The 17,735-nt window shown below is 47.1% G+C and overlaps 1 protein-coding gene across 5 annotated transcripts in view; it reads right to left on the bottom strand.

The window, feature by feature from the left end:
- Positions 1 to 12,021, bottom strand: part of NASP (nuclear autoantigenic sperm protein) — a 57,909-nt gene extending 45,888 nt beyond the window's left edge. For 2 of the 5 annotated variants that reach the window (XM_074380725.1, XM_074380724.1), the window contains exon 1: positions 11,817 to 12,021. Coding sequence is in view for 1 of the 5 variants with exons in the window: in XM_039473945.2 (XP_039329879.1) it covers positions 11,817 to 11,875 (59 nt within the window). In the remaining 4 variants the exon portion in view is untranslated. The remainder of the gene's footprint in view (positions 1 to 11,816) is intronic. The other 3 variants (XM_074380723.1, XM_039473945.2, XM_074380726.1) reach the window with 3 other exon arrangements.
- Positions 12,022 to 17,735: the final 5,714 nt, after the last annotated feature.

Raw genomic sequence — 17,735 nt, 5'->3', positions numbered from 1 at the left:
TCACGTCCTGTTGCTTCTGCTATGAGCTCCTTTTTTTTTTTTTGAGACAGAGTCTTGCAGTATCCTGTTTTCCTTTTTTTGTTTTTGAGACAAGAATCACTCTAAGGCCAGGCGCCGTGGCTCAAGCCTGTAATCTCAGCACTTTGGGAGGCCGAGGGGGGTGGATCACGAGGTCAACAGATTGAGACCATCCTGGTCAACATGGTGAAACCCCGTCTCTACTAAAGGTGCAAAAAATTAGCTGGGCATGGTGGCACGTGCCTGTAATCCCAGCTACTCAGGAGGCTGAGGCAGGAGAATTGCCTGGACCCAGGAGGCAGAGGTTGCGGTGAGCTTAGATGGCGCCATTGCACTCCAGCCTGGGTAACAAGAGCGAAACTCCGTCTCAAAAAAAAAAAAATCACTCTGTGGCCCAGGTTGGAGTGCAGTGGCGTGATCTTAGCTCACCTTAACCTCCACCTCCCGGGTTCAGGCAATACTCCTGCTTCAGCCTCCTGAGTAACTGGAAGTACAGGTGAGCACCATCATGCCTGGCTAATTTTTGTTATTTTTAGTAGAGACGGAGTTTCACCATGTTGGTCAGGGTGATCTCAAACTCCTGACCTCATGATCTGCCTGCCTCGGCCTCCCAAAGTGCTGAGATCACAGGCATGAGCCACACCTGGTCTGCAGGTATCCCTCATAATGCTGTGTGAAAGTAATCATCTCTGCATGAGCCCTTAGTCTCTCCAGTAAACTGTATATTGTAGTAAGTGATCTTACTCACTTCTCGAATTTTTTTCCTATTTTAATATTTGTGCTGCTGACCGGGCGCCGTGGTTCAAGCCTGTAATCCCAGCACTTTGGGAGGCCGAGGCGGGTGGATCACGAGGTCAAGAGATCGAGACCATCCTGGTCAACATGGTGAAACCCCGTCTCTACTAAAGGTGCAAAAAATTAGCTGGGCATGGTGGCACGTGCCTGTAATTCCAGCTACTCAGGAGGCTGAGGCAGGAGAATTGCCTGAACCCAGGAGGCGGAGGTTGCGGTGAGTCGAGATCGCGTCATTGCACTCCAGCCTGGGTAACAAGAGCGAAACTCCGTTTCAAAAAAAAAAAAAAAAAAAAAATTTGTGCTGCTGAAACAAGAAGTTTTCACATATTTTTATTCATGTTTATTTCAATACTGTAAACCTTGAATACACCATGAGACCTATATGAAGCGCCACTGGTAATCCTGGAAGTTTCCCCAGGAAGCTGAGAAAAGTCATGACATTACAGGAAAAAGTTAAACAGCTTGTATGATAGAGAGCTGCAATTACAGCCCATCATTTCAGACAGATAATCCTATACATGACTTAACAGTTGTGATGAATACTGAATAGTACTGTAAGTATATTTTCTCTTCCTTATGATTTTAATAACCTTTGTTTCCCTCTAGCTTATTTTAAGAATACAGTAGACGGCCAGGCGCAGTGACTCATGCCTGTAATTCCAGCATTCTGGGATGCTGAAGCAAGTGGACTGAGTCAAGGAGTGGAGACCAGCCTAGCCAATACAGTGAAACCCCTTTACTAAAACTCTAATAAAAAATTTGCCAGGCACGGTGGTGTGTGCCTGTAATCTCAGCTACTTGGGAGATTGAGGTAGGAGAATCACATGAGCTCAGGAGGTTGAGGCTGCAGAGAGCTGAGAGGGTGCCACTGCACTCCAGCCTGGACAACCGGAGTAAGACCCTGTCTCACAAAAAAAAAAAAAAAAAAAAAAAAAGGTGCAGGGGGAGGGCCGGGCGCAATGGCTCACACCTATAATCCTAGCACTTTGGGAGGCCAAGGAGGATCACCTGAGGTCAGGAGTTCAAGACCAGCCTGGCCATCATGGTGAAACCCCATCATAAAAAAAAAAAAAAAAAAAAAAAAAAAAAGGCCAGGCATGGTGGCTCACGCCTGTAATCCAAGCACTTTGAATGCCAAGGCGGTCAGATCACTTGAGGTCAGGAGTTCAAGACCAGCCTGACCAACACGGTGAAATCCCGTCTTTTAAAATTTAAAAAAAAAGGGAAGGGGGATGCTCAGTCCACAGTAGGCTATTAATAGTTAAATTTTTGTAGAGTCAAAAATTAATACATTGGGGAAAAAATAATGAAAAAAATAATGTGGATTTCTGACTGTATCGGAAGTCAGCAACCCTAAGCCCTGAGTTCTTCTTATTTTTTTTTTTGAGATGGGAGTTTCACTCGTTACCCAGGCTGGAGTGCAATGGCGCGATCTCGGCTCACCGCAACCTCTGCCTCCTGGGTTCAGGCAATTCTCCTGCCTCAGCCTCCTGAGTAGCTGGGATTACAGGCACGTGCCACCATGCCCAGCTAAGTTTTTGCACCTTTAGTAGAGACGGGGTTTCACCATGTTGACCAGGATGGTCTCGATCTCTTGACCTTGTGATCCACCCGCCTCGGCCTCCCAAAGTGCTGAGATTACAGGCTTGAGCCACCGCGCCCGGCCAGCCCGGGCAGCCCTGAGTTCTTTAAGTGTCAACTTATTTCTGTCTTCATAGCCATCTATCTCTAGTACCTAAAAGAAATGCTTAATACATTAAAAATATAATCTGGAAGGGAAAAAAAACCCGCCGCACAAAATGTTCCTAACGAAATGAAATCTGAACTTGTTCAATCTCCCCGCTACTGCCACCATTTTACAATAGGAAAACTGAGGCCCACAGTGGCAGAGAGAATTCAGCTTTCCTGACCTCCAGGCATAAAAATTTAGCATCATCTCTCATCCTCCGTAGAAAGCTCTTATAAATAAACATAAGTTCAGAGTTCACCTACAAAAGAATGGATAAAGGCCAGGCACGGTGGCTCAAGCCTGTAATCTCAGCACTTTGGGAGGCCGAGGCGGGTGGATCACGAGGTCGAAAGATCGAGACCATCCTGGTCAACATGGTGAAACCCTGTCTCTACTAAAAATACAAAAAACTAGCTGGGCGTGGTGGCGCATGCCTGTAATCCCAGCTACTCAGGAGGCTGAGGCACGAGAATTGCCTGAGCCCAGGAGGCGGAGGTTGCGGTGAGCCGAGATTGCGCCATTGCACTCCAGCCTGGGTAACAAGAACGAAACTCAATCCCAAAAAAAAAAAAGAATGGATAAAATGTGATATACTCACACAAACGGAACACTATAGAGCAGAAAGAAATCACTGTAATAACACATAAATGATTTTCACAAAAGTTGAGTATTTGAAGCCAAATATGACTAGATACTCTGTGATTCAGTTTATATGAAGTTCGAAAACAGGCAAAACTAATCTGTGATGTTCAAGTCAGAAGAGCTGGGTGGGGAGGCAACCAAAAAAAGAAGTTTCTGGATTGCCTATATTGTTTTCTTCCTTTTTTTTGAGACAGGGTCTTGCTCTTTCACCCAGGCTGGAGAGCAGCAGCACAATCTTGGCTTACTGCAACCTCTGGCTGGAGTTCAAGCAATCCTCCTGCCTCAGCCTCCCAAGTAGCTGGGATTACATGTGCCTGCCATCACATCCAGCTAACTTTTTTTAGTAGAGTTCGGGTTTCACTGCTCTTTTCCTGCCGCCGCTGAATCGTGCAGGAAGCTTGGGTGCATTGAAGATTTGGCTTCACACTGCCATGGCCGAGGAAGGCATTGCTGCTGGTGGTGTAATGGACATTAATACTGCTTTATAAGAGGTACTGAAGACTGCCATGATGGCCTAGCACATGGAATTCGCAAAGCTGCCAAAGCACCAAGTCCATCTTTATGTGCTTGCATCCAACTGTGATGAGCCTATGTATGTCAAGTTGGTGGAGGCCCTTTGTGCTAAACATCAAATCAACCTAGTTAAGGTTGATGACAAAAAGAAACTAAGGGAATGGGTAGGCCTCTTTAAAACTGACAAGAGGCCGGGCGCGGTGGCTCAAGCCTGTAATCCCAGCACTTTGGGAGGCCGAGGCGGGTAGATCACGAGGTCAATAGATCGAGACCATCCTGGTCAACATGGTGAAACCCCGTCTCTACTAAAAACACAAAAAATTAGCTGGGCATGGTGGCGCATGCCTGTAATCCCAGCTACTCAGGAGGCTGAGGCAGGAGAATTGCCTGAACCCAGGAGGCGGAGGTTGCGGTGAGCCGAGATCGTGCCATTGCACTCCAGCCTGGGTAACAAGAGCGAAACTCCGTCTCCAAAAAAAAAAAAATAAATAAATAAAACTGACAAGAGAGGGGAAGCCCCATTAAGTGGTTGGTTGCAGTTGTGTAGCAATTAAGGACTATGCCAAGGAGTCTCAGGCCAAAGATGTCATCGAAGAGTACTTCAAATACAAGAAGTGAAGAAATAAATATTTGGCTCACATTAAAAAAAGAGAGAGAGACGGGGTTTCACCAGTTGGCCAGGCTGATCTTGAACTCTTGACTTCAAGTGATCTGCCATCCTTGGCCTCCCAAAGTGCTGGAATTACAGGCATGAGCTACCACACCTAGCACGTTATTGTTTTATATGTTTTTAAGTCCGTCAGTGTCTTGCTCTGTTGCCCATGTTGGCATGAACATGGCTGACTGCAGCGTCAACCTCCTGGGCTCAAGCAATCCTCCCACCTCAGCCTCCCAAAGTGCTGGAATTACAGGTGATATGGTTTGGTTTTGTCTTCATCCACATCTCATCTTGAATTGTAACTCCCACATGTCATGGGAGGAACCCAATGGGAGGTACTTGAATTATTGGGGCTGGAGGCAGGTCTTTCCTGCTCTGTTCTCATGATAGTGAATGAGTCTCATGAGATCTGTTGGTTTTAAAACCGGGATTTTCCCTGAACAAGCACTCTCTTTGCTTGCTGCCATCATGTGACCTGCTCCTCCTTGCCTTCCACCATGATAGTGAGGCCTCCCCAGCCATGTGTAACTGTAAGTCTCATTAAACCTTTCTTTTGTGAACTACATCATCTCAGGTATGTCTTTATCAGCAGTGTAAAAACGGACTAAAACAATAGGAACGAGCCACCACAACTGGCCTATTTTTTGTTTCTTACTTCCATTTGTGGAAATTCCTTGACTTGTACACTCATCATTTGTGCACTATTCTTTGTAGTATAGTACATTTTTATAAAATATACAGGAAAACTAGAAGGTTAACTTTTTTAAGTTCAATTATTTGCCTTGTACCTTTACCTTAACAGAGTTTCGCTCCTGTTGCCCAGGAATGCAATGACATGATCTCAGCTCACTGCAACCTCTGCCTCCTGGGTTCAAGCAATTCTCCTGCTTTGGCCTTCCTAGTAGCTGGGAATACAGACACCTGCCACCACACCTACCTAATCTGTTGTATTTTTAGTAGAGACAGGGTTTTGCCATGTTGGCAAGCCTAGACTCAACTCCTGACCTCAGATGATCCACCCACCTTAGCCTCCCAAAGTACTGGGAATACAGGCATGAGCCACCACGCCTGGCTCAGAAATCCAATCTTTGAAAAGAAAAACTGGGCCAGCCGAGGTGGCTCACACCTGTAATCCCAGAACTTTAGGAGGCTGAGGCAGGTAGACCACCTGAGGTCAGAAGTTGGAGACCTGTCTGGCCAACCTGGTGAAATCCCATCTCTACTAAAAATACAAAAATTAGCCAGGTGTGCTGCACTCCAGCCTAGGCAACAGAGTGAGACTCCATTTCGAAAACAAAATAAATAAAAAATAAAACAAAAATTAAAGTTAAATAGCAGAAATCTATAATCGATTCTTTTAAATCAGCACCTGGCTCTGTCAACTCAATTTTCCACTGCAGATTTAAATAAGAAAAATGGTAACTTGGCTGGGCACAGTGGCTCACACCCGTAATCCCAGCACTGTGGGAGGCTGAGGCAGGTGGATCACCTGAGGTCAGGAGTTTGACATCAACCTGACCAAGACAGTGAAACCCTGTCTCTTCTAAAAACACAAAAATTAGCCAGGCATGGTGGCAGGTGCCTGTAATCCCAGCTAGTCAGGAGGCTCATGCAGGAGAATTGCTTGAACCCAGGAGGCAGAAGTTGCAGCAAGCCACTATTGTGCCACTGTACTCCAGCCTGGGAAACAGAGTGAGACTCCATCTCATTAAAAAAAAAAAAAAAAAAAAAAAAAAAAAGTGGTAACGTGATTTCACATCTGTTTTCTTTTTTGACGTGGTTTCACCATGGCTAGGATGGTCTCTATCTCCTGACCTTGTGATCTGTCCACCTCAGCCTCCCAAAATGCTGGAATTACAGGTGTGAGCCACCACACCCAGCTTTTTTTCCCCCCACATTTGTTTTCGAGATGTTTCTCTATATACTTTATTTTCCACTAGCTCCAAGTTTTTTTTGTTTTTGTTTTTTTTTGCATTTTAGGTTTTGGGGTACATGTGAAGAACATGCAAGATTGTTGCATAGGTACACACATGGCAGTGTGATGTGCTGCCTTCCTCCCCTTCACCTGTATCTGGCATTTCTCCCCATGTTCTCTCTCCCCAACTCCCCACCCCCCACTGTCCCTCCCCCATTTCCCCCCAACAGACCCCTGTGTGAGATGCTCCCCTTCCTGTGTCCATGTGTTCTCATTTTTCAACACCCGCCTATGAGTGAGAACATACAGTATTTGATTTTCTGTTCTTCTGTCTGTTTGCTGAGGATGATGGTTTCCAGGTTCATCCATGTCCCTACAAAGGACACAAACTCATCGTTTTTGATGGCTGCATAATATTTCATGGTGTATATGTGCCACATTTTCCCTGTCCAGTCTATCATCGATGGGCATTTGGGTTGGTTCCAGGTCTTTGCTATCGTAAACAGTGCTGCAATGAACATTCGTGTGCGTGTGTCCTTATAGTAGAATGATTTATAATCCTTTGGATATATAGCCAGTAATGGGATTGCTGGGTCAAATGGAATTTCTATTTCTAGGTCCTTGAGGAATCGCCACACTGTCTTCCACAATGGTTGAACTAATTTTACACTCCTACCAACAGTGTAAAAGTGTTCCTCTTTCTCCACATCCTCTCCCGCAACTGTTGTCTCAATTTTTTAATGATCGCCATTCTAACTGGCATGAGATGGTATCTCAATGCGGTTTTGATTTGCATTTCTCTAATGACCAGTGATGATGTAGCTCCAAGTTTTAAACTCAACCATGTTAGTTCAAATTAAAGGTTAAGAGGACTGTAAATAATTATGAATGATGCCAGTGATCTACATTTTTTTCCATGAGGAAAAGTGTTTCTTTCATTTGAAGAGGCAAACTTTTGTTCATCCTATGGTTTTAACTTTTTCGTATGTGGGAAAGAACACATAAAATTTACCATCTTAAGTGTACAATTCAGTACAGTTAGGTATATTCACTTTGCGATAAAACAGATCTCCAGAACCCTTTAATCTTGCAAATCTCAACTTTATACCAATTAAATAACTTCCCTTTCCCCTCTTTTTCCCCAGCTTCTGGTAACCACTATTCTACTTTGTTCCAATGAATCTGACTTGATCCTATGTTGAAACTTCAGACACCTCCTGTGTGGAATCATACAATACTGTTTTTTTTTTTTTTGACAGGGTCTCTCTCTGTGAGCACTACTTTATTATCTAACCAACAGTGTCCCAAGGGCTCCAATTTCTCCATAGCCTTGCCAACACTTTTTTTTTTTTTTTGAGACAGTCTCGCACTGTCACCCAGGCTGTAGTGCAGTGGCGTGATCTCAGCTCCCTGTAATCTCTGCCTTCTGGGCTCAAGCAATTCTCCTGCCTCAGACTCCCGAGTAGCTGGGACTACAGGTGTGTGCCACCACGCCCAGCTAATTTTTTTGTATTTTTAGTAGAGAAGGGGTTTCACTATGTTGGCCAGGATGGTCTCAATCTCCTGACCTCATGATCCACCTGCTTCGGCCTCCCAAAGTGCTGGAATTTCAGGCATGAGTCACAGCACCCAGCCTTGTTTTTTTTTTTTTTTTAATTATAGCATCATTATGAGTATGAGGTGCTATGTCACTGCTGAGTTTTCGTTTGTTTGAGACAGGGTCTTGCTCTATTACCCAGGCCTAAGTGCAGTGGCACCATCATAGCTAATGGCAGCCTTAATCTCCCAGGCTCAAGTGATCCTCCCATTTCAGCCTCCCAAAAAGCTAGGATTACAGGCATGTGCCACCACACTTGGCAAATTTACATTTTTTTGTAGAGACAGGGTTTTGCCACGTTGCCCAGGCTGGTCTCAAACTCCTGGGTTTAAGTGATCTGCCCACCTCAGCCTCCCAAAGTGTGCTGGGACTAAAGGCATGAGCCACTGCACCCAGTGGACACCTGTTTTTATAAGTGGTGGCCAGGCACAGTAGCTCACACCTGTAATCCCAGCACTTTGGGAGGCAGAGGAGGGTAGATCACCTGAGGTCAGATGTTTGCAACCAGACTGGCCAACAAGGCAAAATCCCTTCTCTACTAAAAACACAAAAAATTAGCCAGGTGTGGTGGTACACACCTGCAGTCCCATTTACTTGGGAGGCTGGGGCAGGAGAATCACTTGAACCTGGGAGGCAGAGGTTGTAGTGGGCAGAGATTATTCCACTGCACTCCAGCCTGGATGACAAAACTCTCTCTCTCAAAAAACAAACAAACAAAAAACTAAGAACTAGTTTGAAAGCTAAGAATGAGAGGATTACTTTAGCATTTAGATATGCATTATCTTAAACAATACTGTTTTAATGGCATGAGGTGGCAAAAGCCAACCTAAGACTTCTTACAGAATTGTGGTCCATTATCACTACTGAAGCAATGAAGCTGGTATCAAAGCCAATTCCAAACCAGGTGAGGTGATGCACACCTGTAGTCCCAGCTACCCAGAAGGCTGAGGTGGAAGGATTGCTTGAGCCTAAGAGTTGGGAATTCAGCCTGGGCAACATAGCAAGATCTCCATCTCCTAAATTTAAAAAACCTGAACTGAGGTTTCTCATTCCATTTTTTTTCTTTCTACTGGTTTGGAAGTTACATTTATTCTTACAACGTTTATCCTCAAATTATAATGTACATTCTTACCTAAAGTCTAAATTCACACCATTTTCTTCATCCTACCCTCAAACATGAGTACCTTATAAACTTTACTTTTAAATGTCCCCACTAACTTAACCGAGGTACACTGCTTTCATTGTTCTCTCACACTAATGAGATGGGGCAATGAGGGAATGAAAATGAAAATACTGGCTGGGCTTGGTAGCTTACATGGGTAATCTCAGCACTTTGATGAGAGGCCCAAGCAGATAGATCCTTTGAGCCTAGGAGTTGGAAACCAGCTTAGGCAACATGGTGAAACCCATCTCTACAAAATAAATACAAAAATCAGCTGGGACTTGTACCAGGTGCCTGTAGTCCTAGCTACTCAGGAGGCTGAGGCAGGAGAATCACTTGAGCCCAGGAGGTAGAGGTTGCAGTGGGCCGAGGTGGTATCACTGCACTTCTGCCTGGGTGAAAGAGATCCTGCCCCCTACCACACACACACACCCAGCACATATAATTGCTCAGTTTTAGCTTTCAATTTATGGTGTGAGGAACTACTTAAATAGTTCGTTCTAGCCATATAAACATAAACTTTCTCTATGTATAACCTGCCAGGAAGCTGAGACTAAGTTCACTAATGACCTAACTGGCTAGACACAGAGGACCTACAAGAGATAAAACACCTGGCCCTTTGCAGTGGCTCACACCTATAGCCCCAACACTTTGGGAGGCCAAGGCAGGAGGATCGCTTGAGCCCAAGAGTCTGAGACCAATCTGGGCAACATCAAGACCCTGTATTTACAAACAATTAGCCAGGCGTGGTGGCAAATGACTGCAGTCCCAGCAGTCTGAGGTTCACTCAGGAGGATCGCTTGAGCACTGGAGTCCGAGGTTGCAGAGACTATGATCCCACCACTGACTGCACTCTAGCCTGGAGAGCCAGACCCTGTCTCCAAAAACAGACACCTATCAGTGAAATACTGAATGCTGCAGTTGTCTAGGAAATATGATAAAAAGCTTTTTTTTTTTTTTTTTTTAAATAATAGCTATAGCACGACTCCCGACCCGTCTATACTGCTCCTATCGAATCAATGGGGAAACAGGCAGGTTATGTAAGTTTGAAATTAAAATTTTATTTCCCATGAGTTGCCAGGTGATTCTCGGGGTGACTTGAGAACCACTGCTCTACAAGACGGCAGAGAAAACAAAAAGGGGTAAGCGGAAATATAAGTAAATCTCTAGTAACTATAAATATACTAAGACATAATCATGTCAGTGTAAGCCTATAGAATATTAATTTTAAAAACTTCACAACCATCCCTTTTACAGGGAACGAAGCTAACCTCTAAAGTGCATATTAGAGAAAAGAAATTGAACCAGATCCCCAAAAAGATAAGACAAGAATGGGAAATCAGAACTACTCTATGGAAAACAGCACCTGTTTCCTTGAACTGACGTAGTGTTTCCCTCCACTGTTCAAAAAAATGATGAGCCTGAGTAGCACTGTGCCACTTTCAAAGCAATCCTATCTTATTTCCCTCCAGTTCTTCTCCACGTCGTGCATCCTACTGTGGATTCACCTAGCAACCAAACACTGCTGGTGAGAGCTCCAGACACCGCTTCCTGAAGACGCTTTGCATCCGGATAACGTTCCCCTAAAACAGGCACCACCTCCAAAGTATAAAGAACTACAATCGGCCGGGCGCGGTGGCTCAAGCCTGTAATCTCAGCACTTTGGGAGGCCGAGGCGGGTGGATCACGAGGTCAACAGATCGAGACCATCCTGGTCAACATGGTTAAACCCCGTCTCTACTAAAAACACAAAAAATTAGGGCCGGGCGCGGTGGCTCAAGCCTGTAATCCCAACACTTTGGGAGGCCGAGGCGGGTGGATCACGAGGTCGAGAGATCGAGACCATCCTGGTCAACATGGTGAAACCCCATCTCTACTAAAAATACAAAAAATTAGCTGGGCATGGTGGCGCATGCCTGTAATCCCAGCTACTCAGGAGGCTGAGGCAGGAGAATTGCCTGAACCCGGGAGGTGGAGGTTGCGGTGAGCCGAGATCGCGCCATTGCACTCCAGCCTGGGTAACAAGAACGAAACTCCATCTCGGGAAAAAAAAAAAAAAAGAACTACAATCCTCCCTACCACAGGCAGGGGCTCACTGAGTCGGAGGAAGCGATAACTATCCCCCAGCACGAGGCGTGGGGAGAACTAGCCTCGCTGCCCGCACCAAGGCAAGTCCAAGGATCCGGTTGGAGCTGCTGCGGCCGCGAACAATGGAGTTTTCCCGCCTCCGAGGTCCCGCCCCCCTGCTCCGGAGCCAGGGAGGGAAGCGAACGCTCGCGCGCAAAACCCCGCCCACAGCAAGGCCCCGCCCATCCCGACCCCTAAGGTTCAGCCTCCTTCCTCGTGCAGGGTTTTTTTTTTTCTTTTGGCGCCAAATCTCCGTTGGTTCTATTACGAGGTTATCCAGGAATTCTACCCGAGGCATAAGCTGGGGACAGAAGGGGCGTTAAGGGCCAACCCGCGAGCCACGGCCCCGCCTCCCGGCCAACCGCCCCGGGACGGGGGAGGAAAGAGAGGGGCAGGCGATGGATACAGCCGCCGCTGCCCCCGGCAAGATGGCGGCCGCGAAAAGCGGGGCAAGGGGCGCCAGCCGACCGCCGTTACCACTAGAGCGCTAGGCGCTCAGCAAGAGAACTGCTCCAGTGACCAGGCCTCCCCGAACAGCGACAGTTGCTCCTGGGAAGGCAAGTACTCCCACCCACAGGTCTATCCCTTCCCCGGAGCTCCCGTCCATTAGCCCTCCCCGCGGACTGGCCAGTGCCTAAGGCTGTCCACAGTCCCGCTTACTTGTCAGCAGAAACCAGCTCCGCGGCGACGGCGGCAGCGGCTGTGGACTCTGTGGCCATCGTTCCCCTGAGGTGGCGAACCAGCGAACGGAACAGAGCCTGTGAGATAACAGGCGATTTGGGACGCCAAGGACCCACTCAGGGACAGAAAATGGCAGATTGGAGACCCCGCGCGGCTGGGCCCTCTTATATACAATGGCCCTTGGCCCCGCCCATCAACTTCCGGATCTTCCCCCCCTCCATCCCCGGGTTTAAAGGGCCAGGACTCAATACCCCCGCCCCCAACCGGCCTCCCACTATCGAAGGACACCTCCTGCCCTCTCCAGATGGCTCCGCGGGGTTGTTGCCCTCCCTAGCCTGCCTTCTCCGATAAACAGCAACTTCCTACTTCTCCAGCAAGACGCGTAAGAACTGGAATCTTGACAGTGTAACTCCTGACAGGAAGCCCCTGCGGCATCCACAGAAAAGGAAGCCAGTGCTGCTCTGCCTGTGTAGGGCGAGTAGCCGAAAGTCCCCTTCCAGCCTGGATACTGAGTAAGGTGACTTAGATTTTCTGTCTGCCCTCTCAGTCATAACGGATGGACACTCAAGAGCGAGGAAGAGTACAACTGCAGCTCCTACAACTGATCTGGATGACATCTGGGCCTAGGCAACAACTGACGCAAGAACAGTTGTTCTAGGATTGGCTACAGCTGAAGCTACCGCTCTTGATTCAAAGCTCTGGCCGCAGCGGGAAACGTCTGGCTCCTCCCTTTGGACCCGCCCCCTTTGGCTGGCCCAATCCGCTGATGCCATCCTCTTAGGCCCTGCCCAGACTCCAAATCTGGCTGGTTTAATGCGCACAGTGCTTTTCGTCCATTCTTGGCTGATTTGCTCAGTGACTACTACATGTGGGGGTACTGTGATTAGACGCTTTAAAGCTATTCGCCATCTTATTCAGTCTTAACAATGCTACTAGTGAGATCGGTGTTAGTCTGTTTCTTAGAAAAATAAGCCAAGGGGCTGGGCGTGGTGGCTCACGCCTGTAATCAGAGCACTTTGGGAGGCCGAAGTGGATGCGATCACTAAGTCAGAAGTTCAAGACCAGCCTGGCCAAGATGGTGAAACCCCATCTGTACTAAAAAATACAAAAATTAGACGTGTGGTGGCAGGCGCCTGATATCCCAGCTACTTGAGGGGCTGAGGCAGGAGAATCGCTTGAACCCAGGGGATGGAGGTTGCAGTGAGCCGAGTTCGTGCCACTGCATTCTAGCCTGGGCAACAGAGTGAGACTACATTTCAAAAACAAAAACCAGGCTGGGCGCAGTGGCTCAAGCCTGTAATCCCAGCATTTTGGGAAGCCAAGGCGGGCAGGTCAGGAGTTTGAGACCAGCCTGACCAACATGGTGAAACCCCTTCTCTACTAAATATAAAAAAATTAGCCAGGTGTGGTGCGATGCGCCTATAATCCCAGCTGCTAGGGAGGCTGAGGCAGGAGAATCGCTTCAACCAGGGAGGCGGAGGTTGCGGTGAGCCGAGAGCATGCCATTGTGCTCCAACCCGAGCGACAGAGCAAGACTCCATCTCAAAAAAATAGTAACCCAAGTTTCCAGCCTGACCAATATGATGAAGCCCTATCTCTACTAAAAATCCAAAAAGTAACCAGGCGTGGTGGCAGGCGCCTATAATCCCAGCTACTCTGGAGGCTGAGGCAAGAGAATCACTTGAACCCCAGAGGTGGAGGTTTCAGTGAGCGGAGATCGCACCACTTCACTCCAGCCTGGGCAATAGAGCGAGACTCCGACTCAAAAAAAAAAAAAAAAAAAAAATTAATGGACCAGGTGTGTGGCTCAAGCCTGTAATCCCAGTACTTTGGAAAACCGAGGTGGGTGGATCACAAGGTTAGGCGTCCAAGACCAGCCTGACCAACATGGTGAAACCCATCTGGACTAAAAATGCAAAAAATTAGCTGGGAGTGGTGGCAGGCACCGGTAATCTCAGCTACTCCGGACGCTGAGGCAGGAGAATCACTTGAACCTGAGAGGCGGAGGTTACATTGAGCCAAGATCAGACCGCTGAACTCCAGCCCAGGCGGCAGTGCCAGACGCCAGCTCAAAAATAAATAAATAAATAGGCCAGGCATGGTGGCTCACGCCTGTAAGCCCAGCACTTTGGGAGGTGAAGACGGGTGGATCATGAGGACAGGAGTTAAAGACCAGCCTGGCCAAGATAGTGAAACCCTGTCTCTACTAAAAATACAAAAATTAGCCGGGCATGCGTGGCAGACACCTGTAATCCCAGCCCCTTGGGCCCAGGCTGTTGCCCAGGCTGGAGTTTTTTTTTTTTTTTTTTTTTGAGACGGAGTTTTGCTCTTGTTACCCAGGCTGGAGTGCAATGGCATGATCTCAGCTCACTTCAACCTCCCCCTCCTAGGTTCAAGCAATTCTCCTGCCTCAGCCTCCTGAGTAGCTGGCATTACAGGCGTGCACCACCATGCTCAGCTAATTTTTGTATTTTTAGTAGAGACAGGGTTTTACCACATTGGCCAGGCTGATCTTGGTCTCCTGACCTCAGGTAATCTACCCACCTCAGCCTCTCAAAGTGCTGGAATTACAGGAGTGAGCCACCATGTCCAGTCTGCTTTCTTCATGAAACCCCAGGAATTAAAATTACCCAAAGACCAGTAGTCCAAATAGGAGATTGGCAAATGAAGGATCTTGTGGAGGCTGAGTTTTCTTCTGCCAGTCCGTGGAGTTATATATGTGTTGTGTGTGTGATGTCTATAAAATAGCTCAAATTAATTAGCCAAAAGGAAAATAAGCACTTGAATCAAATATTTCTTTTCTTTTCTTTTTTTTTTTTTTTTTTTGAGATGGAGTCTCACTCTTGTTGTCCAGGCTGCGGTGCAGTGGCACAATCTCAGCTCTCTATAACCTCCACCTCCCGGGTTCAAGTGATTCTCCCGCCTCATTCTCCCGAGTAGCTGAGATTACAGGTGCCTACCACGGAGCCCAGCTAATTTTTTGTATTTTTAGTTGAGACGGGTTTCACCATGTTAGTACGGCTGGTCTTGAACTCCTGACCCCAAGTGATCCACACACCTCAGCTTCCCAAAGTGCTGGGATTACAGGCATGAGCCACCATGCCTGGCTGAATCAAATATTTCGTAAAGGGAAGATAGGCCAAGTGTGGTGGCTCATGCCTGTAATCCCAGCATTTTGGAAGGCCGAGGCAGGCAGATTACCTGAGGTTGGGAGTTTGAGACCAGCCTGATCAACGTGGAGAAACCCCATCTCTACTAAAAATACAAAATTAAGCAGACATGGTGGCCCATGCCTGTATTCCTAGCTACTCTGGCAACTAAGACAGGAGAATCACTTGTACCTGGGAGACAGAGGTTGTGATGTGTCAAGATCACACCATTGCTGGGTGCAGTGGCTCATACCTGTAATCCCAGCACTTTGGGAGGCTGAGGCAGGTGGATCACGAGGTCAAGAGATTGAGACCATCCTGGTCAACATGGTGAAACCCCGTCTCTACTAAAAGTGCAAAAAATTAGCTGGGCATGGTGGTGCGTGCCTGTAATCCCAGCTACTCAGGAGGCTGAGACAGGAGAATTGCCTGAGCCCAGGAGGCGGAGGTTGCGGTGAGCCGAGATCGCGCCATTGCACTCCAGCCTGGGTAACAAGAGCGAAACTCCGTCTCAAAAAAAAAAAAAAAAAAAAAAAAAAAAAAAAAAAAAAAGAGATTGAGACCATTCTGGTCAACATGGTCAAACCCTGTCTCTATTAAAAATACAAAAATTAGGCCGGGCGCGGTGGCTCAAGCCTGTAATCCCAGCACTTTGGGAGGCCGAGGCGGGTGGATCACGAGGTCGAGAGATCGAGACCATCCTGGTCAACATGGTGAAACCCCGTCTCTACTAAAAATACAAAAAACTAGCTGGGCGTGGTGGTGCATGCCTGTAATCCCAGCTACTTAGGAGGCTGAGGCAGGAGAATTGCCTGAGCCCAGGAGGCGGAGGTTGCGGTGAGCGGAGATCGCGCCATTGCACTCCAGCCTGGGTAACAAGAGCGAAACTCCGTCTCAAAAAAAAAAAAAAAAAAAAAAAAAAAAATACAAAAATTAGCTGGGCATGGTGGTGCATGCCTGTAGTCTCAGCTACTCGGGAGGCTGAGGTACCTTAAGGTATTGATTTGTACTATTAAATTGAAGCTCCATAGGGTCTTCTCGTCTTATTTGTGTATATCCGCCTCTTCACGGACAGGTCAATTTCACTGATTGAAAGTAAGAGACAACCGGGCGCGGTGGCTCACGCCTGTAATCCCAGCACTTTGGGAGGCTGAGGCGGGTGGATCACAAGGTCAAGAGATGGAGACCATCCTGGTCAACAAGGTGAAACCCCATCTCTACTAAAAATACAAAAAATTAGCTGAGCATGGTTGTGCGTACCTGTAATCCCAGCTACTCAGGAGGCTGAGACAGGAGAATTGCCTGAACCCAGGAGGCGGAGGTTGCGGTGAGCCGAGATCGCGCCATTGCACTCCAGCCTGGGTAACAAGAGCGAAACTCCGTCTCAGAAAAAAAAAAAAAAAGAGGCCGGGCGCGGTGGCTCAAGCTTGTAATCCCAGCACTTTGGGAGGCCGAGGCGGGTGGATCATGAGGTCGAGAGATCGAGACCATCCTGGTCAACATGGTGAAACCCCGTCTCTACTATAAATACAAAAAATTAGCTGGGCATGGTGGCACGTGCCTGTAATCCCAGCTACTCAGGAGGCTGAGGCAGGAGAATTGCCTGAACCCAGGAGGCGGAGGTTGCGGTGAGCCGAGATCGTGCCATTGCACTCCAGCCTGGGTAACAAGAGCGAAACTCCGTCTCAAAAAAAAAAAAAAGAAAGTAAGAGACAGTTAAACCCTCGTGTGGCCATTCATACAAGTCCTTATTTAGAGAACAAGTGATTATGCTACCTTTGCACAGTTAGGGTACCGCGGCCGTTGAACATGTGTCACTGGGCAGGCAGTGCCTCTAATAATGGTAATGCTAGAGGTGATGTTTTTGGTAAACAGGCGGGGTAGAGTTTGCCGAGTTCCTTTTACTTTTTTTAATCTTTCCTTAGTGCATACCTGTGTTGGGTTAACAGTTAGAATAATAGGCGTGTTAAGTTGTAGGGTCTTGTGATTTAGCTGTTAACTAACGGTCACTGTTTTGGTCTGAGATAAGCTTATGCAAGGAGAATAATTTCATGTTACTTATACTAACATTATTGCTTCTATTAGTTAATAGATTAGTCCAATGTATATTAGGAGTTCGGTGGTATGAGCAGGATTAAGAATTGTTGGATATTGAGCTTAAACGCTTTCTTAATTGATGGCTGCTTCTAGGCCAACTGTGGTGATAAAGTGTCTTACTCTCTATGTTAAGGTTGTTTCCTTTGGTCTGAAGAGCTGTCCCTCTTTAGACTAACAATTAAACTTACGGGGGGATTGGGCGATTCCATAAGTAAGTTTAAGGCTGAACTGAAATTCTGTCTTGGACAACCAGGCTCGGTAGGTTTGTCGCCTCTACCCACAGATTTTCCCACTATTTTGCCACATAGATGGGTGTGCTCTTTTAGCTATCTTTGGGTAGCTCGTCTGGTTTCGGGAGACATTGTTGAAGTTCTCTATATAAGGCCATGTCTAGTTAACTCATTATGCAGGAGGTAGAAGGGTTTATCTTTGCTTTTTTGTGCTTATGGGGTTGTCTTTCCCTTGCGGTACTCCGTCTATTGCTCCTAGGGTGAAATTTCTATCGCCTATACTTTTATAAGGGGTAAATGGTTTAATTGTTATGTTTATATAGTAAAGTTAAATAGGATTTGGGCTAGGGTTAGCTCAAAGTGATCAGTTGTTTTGAGATCTTCCGGGTGTAGGCCGGGTGCTTTGTTTTAAGCTACACTTT

Source organism: Saimiri boliviensis, chromosome 11 (assembly GCF_048565385.1).
Source record: "Saimiri boliviensis isolate mSaiBol1 chromosome 11, mSaiBol1.pri, whole genome shotgun sequence".
In the NCBI taxonomy this organism is placed as follows: domain Eukaryota; kingdom Metazoa; phylum Chordata; class Mammalia; order Primates; family Cebidae; genus Saimiri; species Saimiri boliviensis.
The sequence above is the reverse complement of the archived record's forward strand: the minus strand, read 5'-3'. Positions and strand labels throughout refer to the sequence as shown.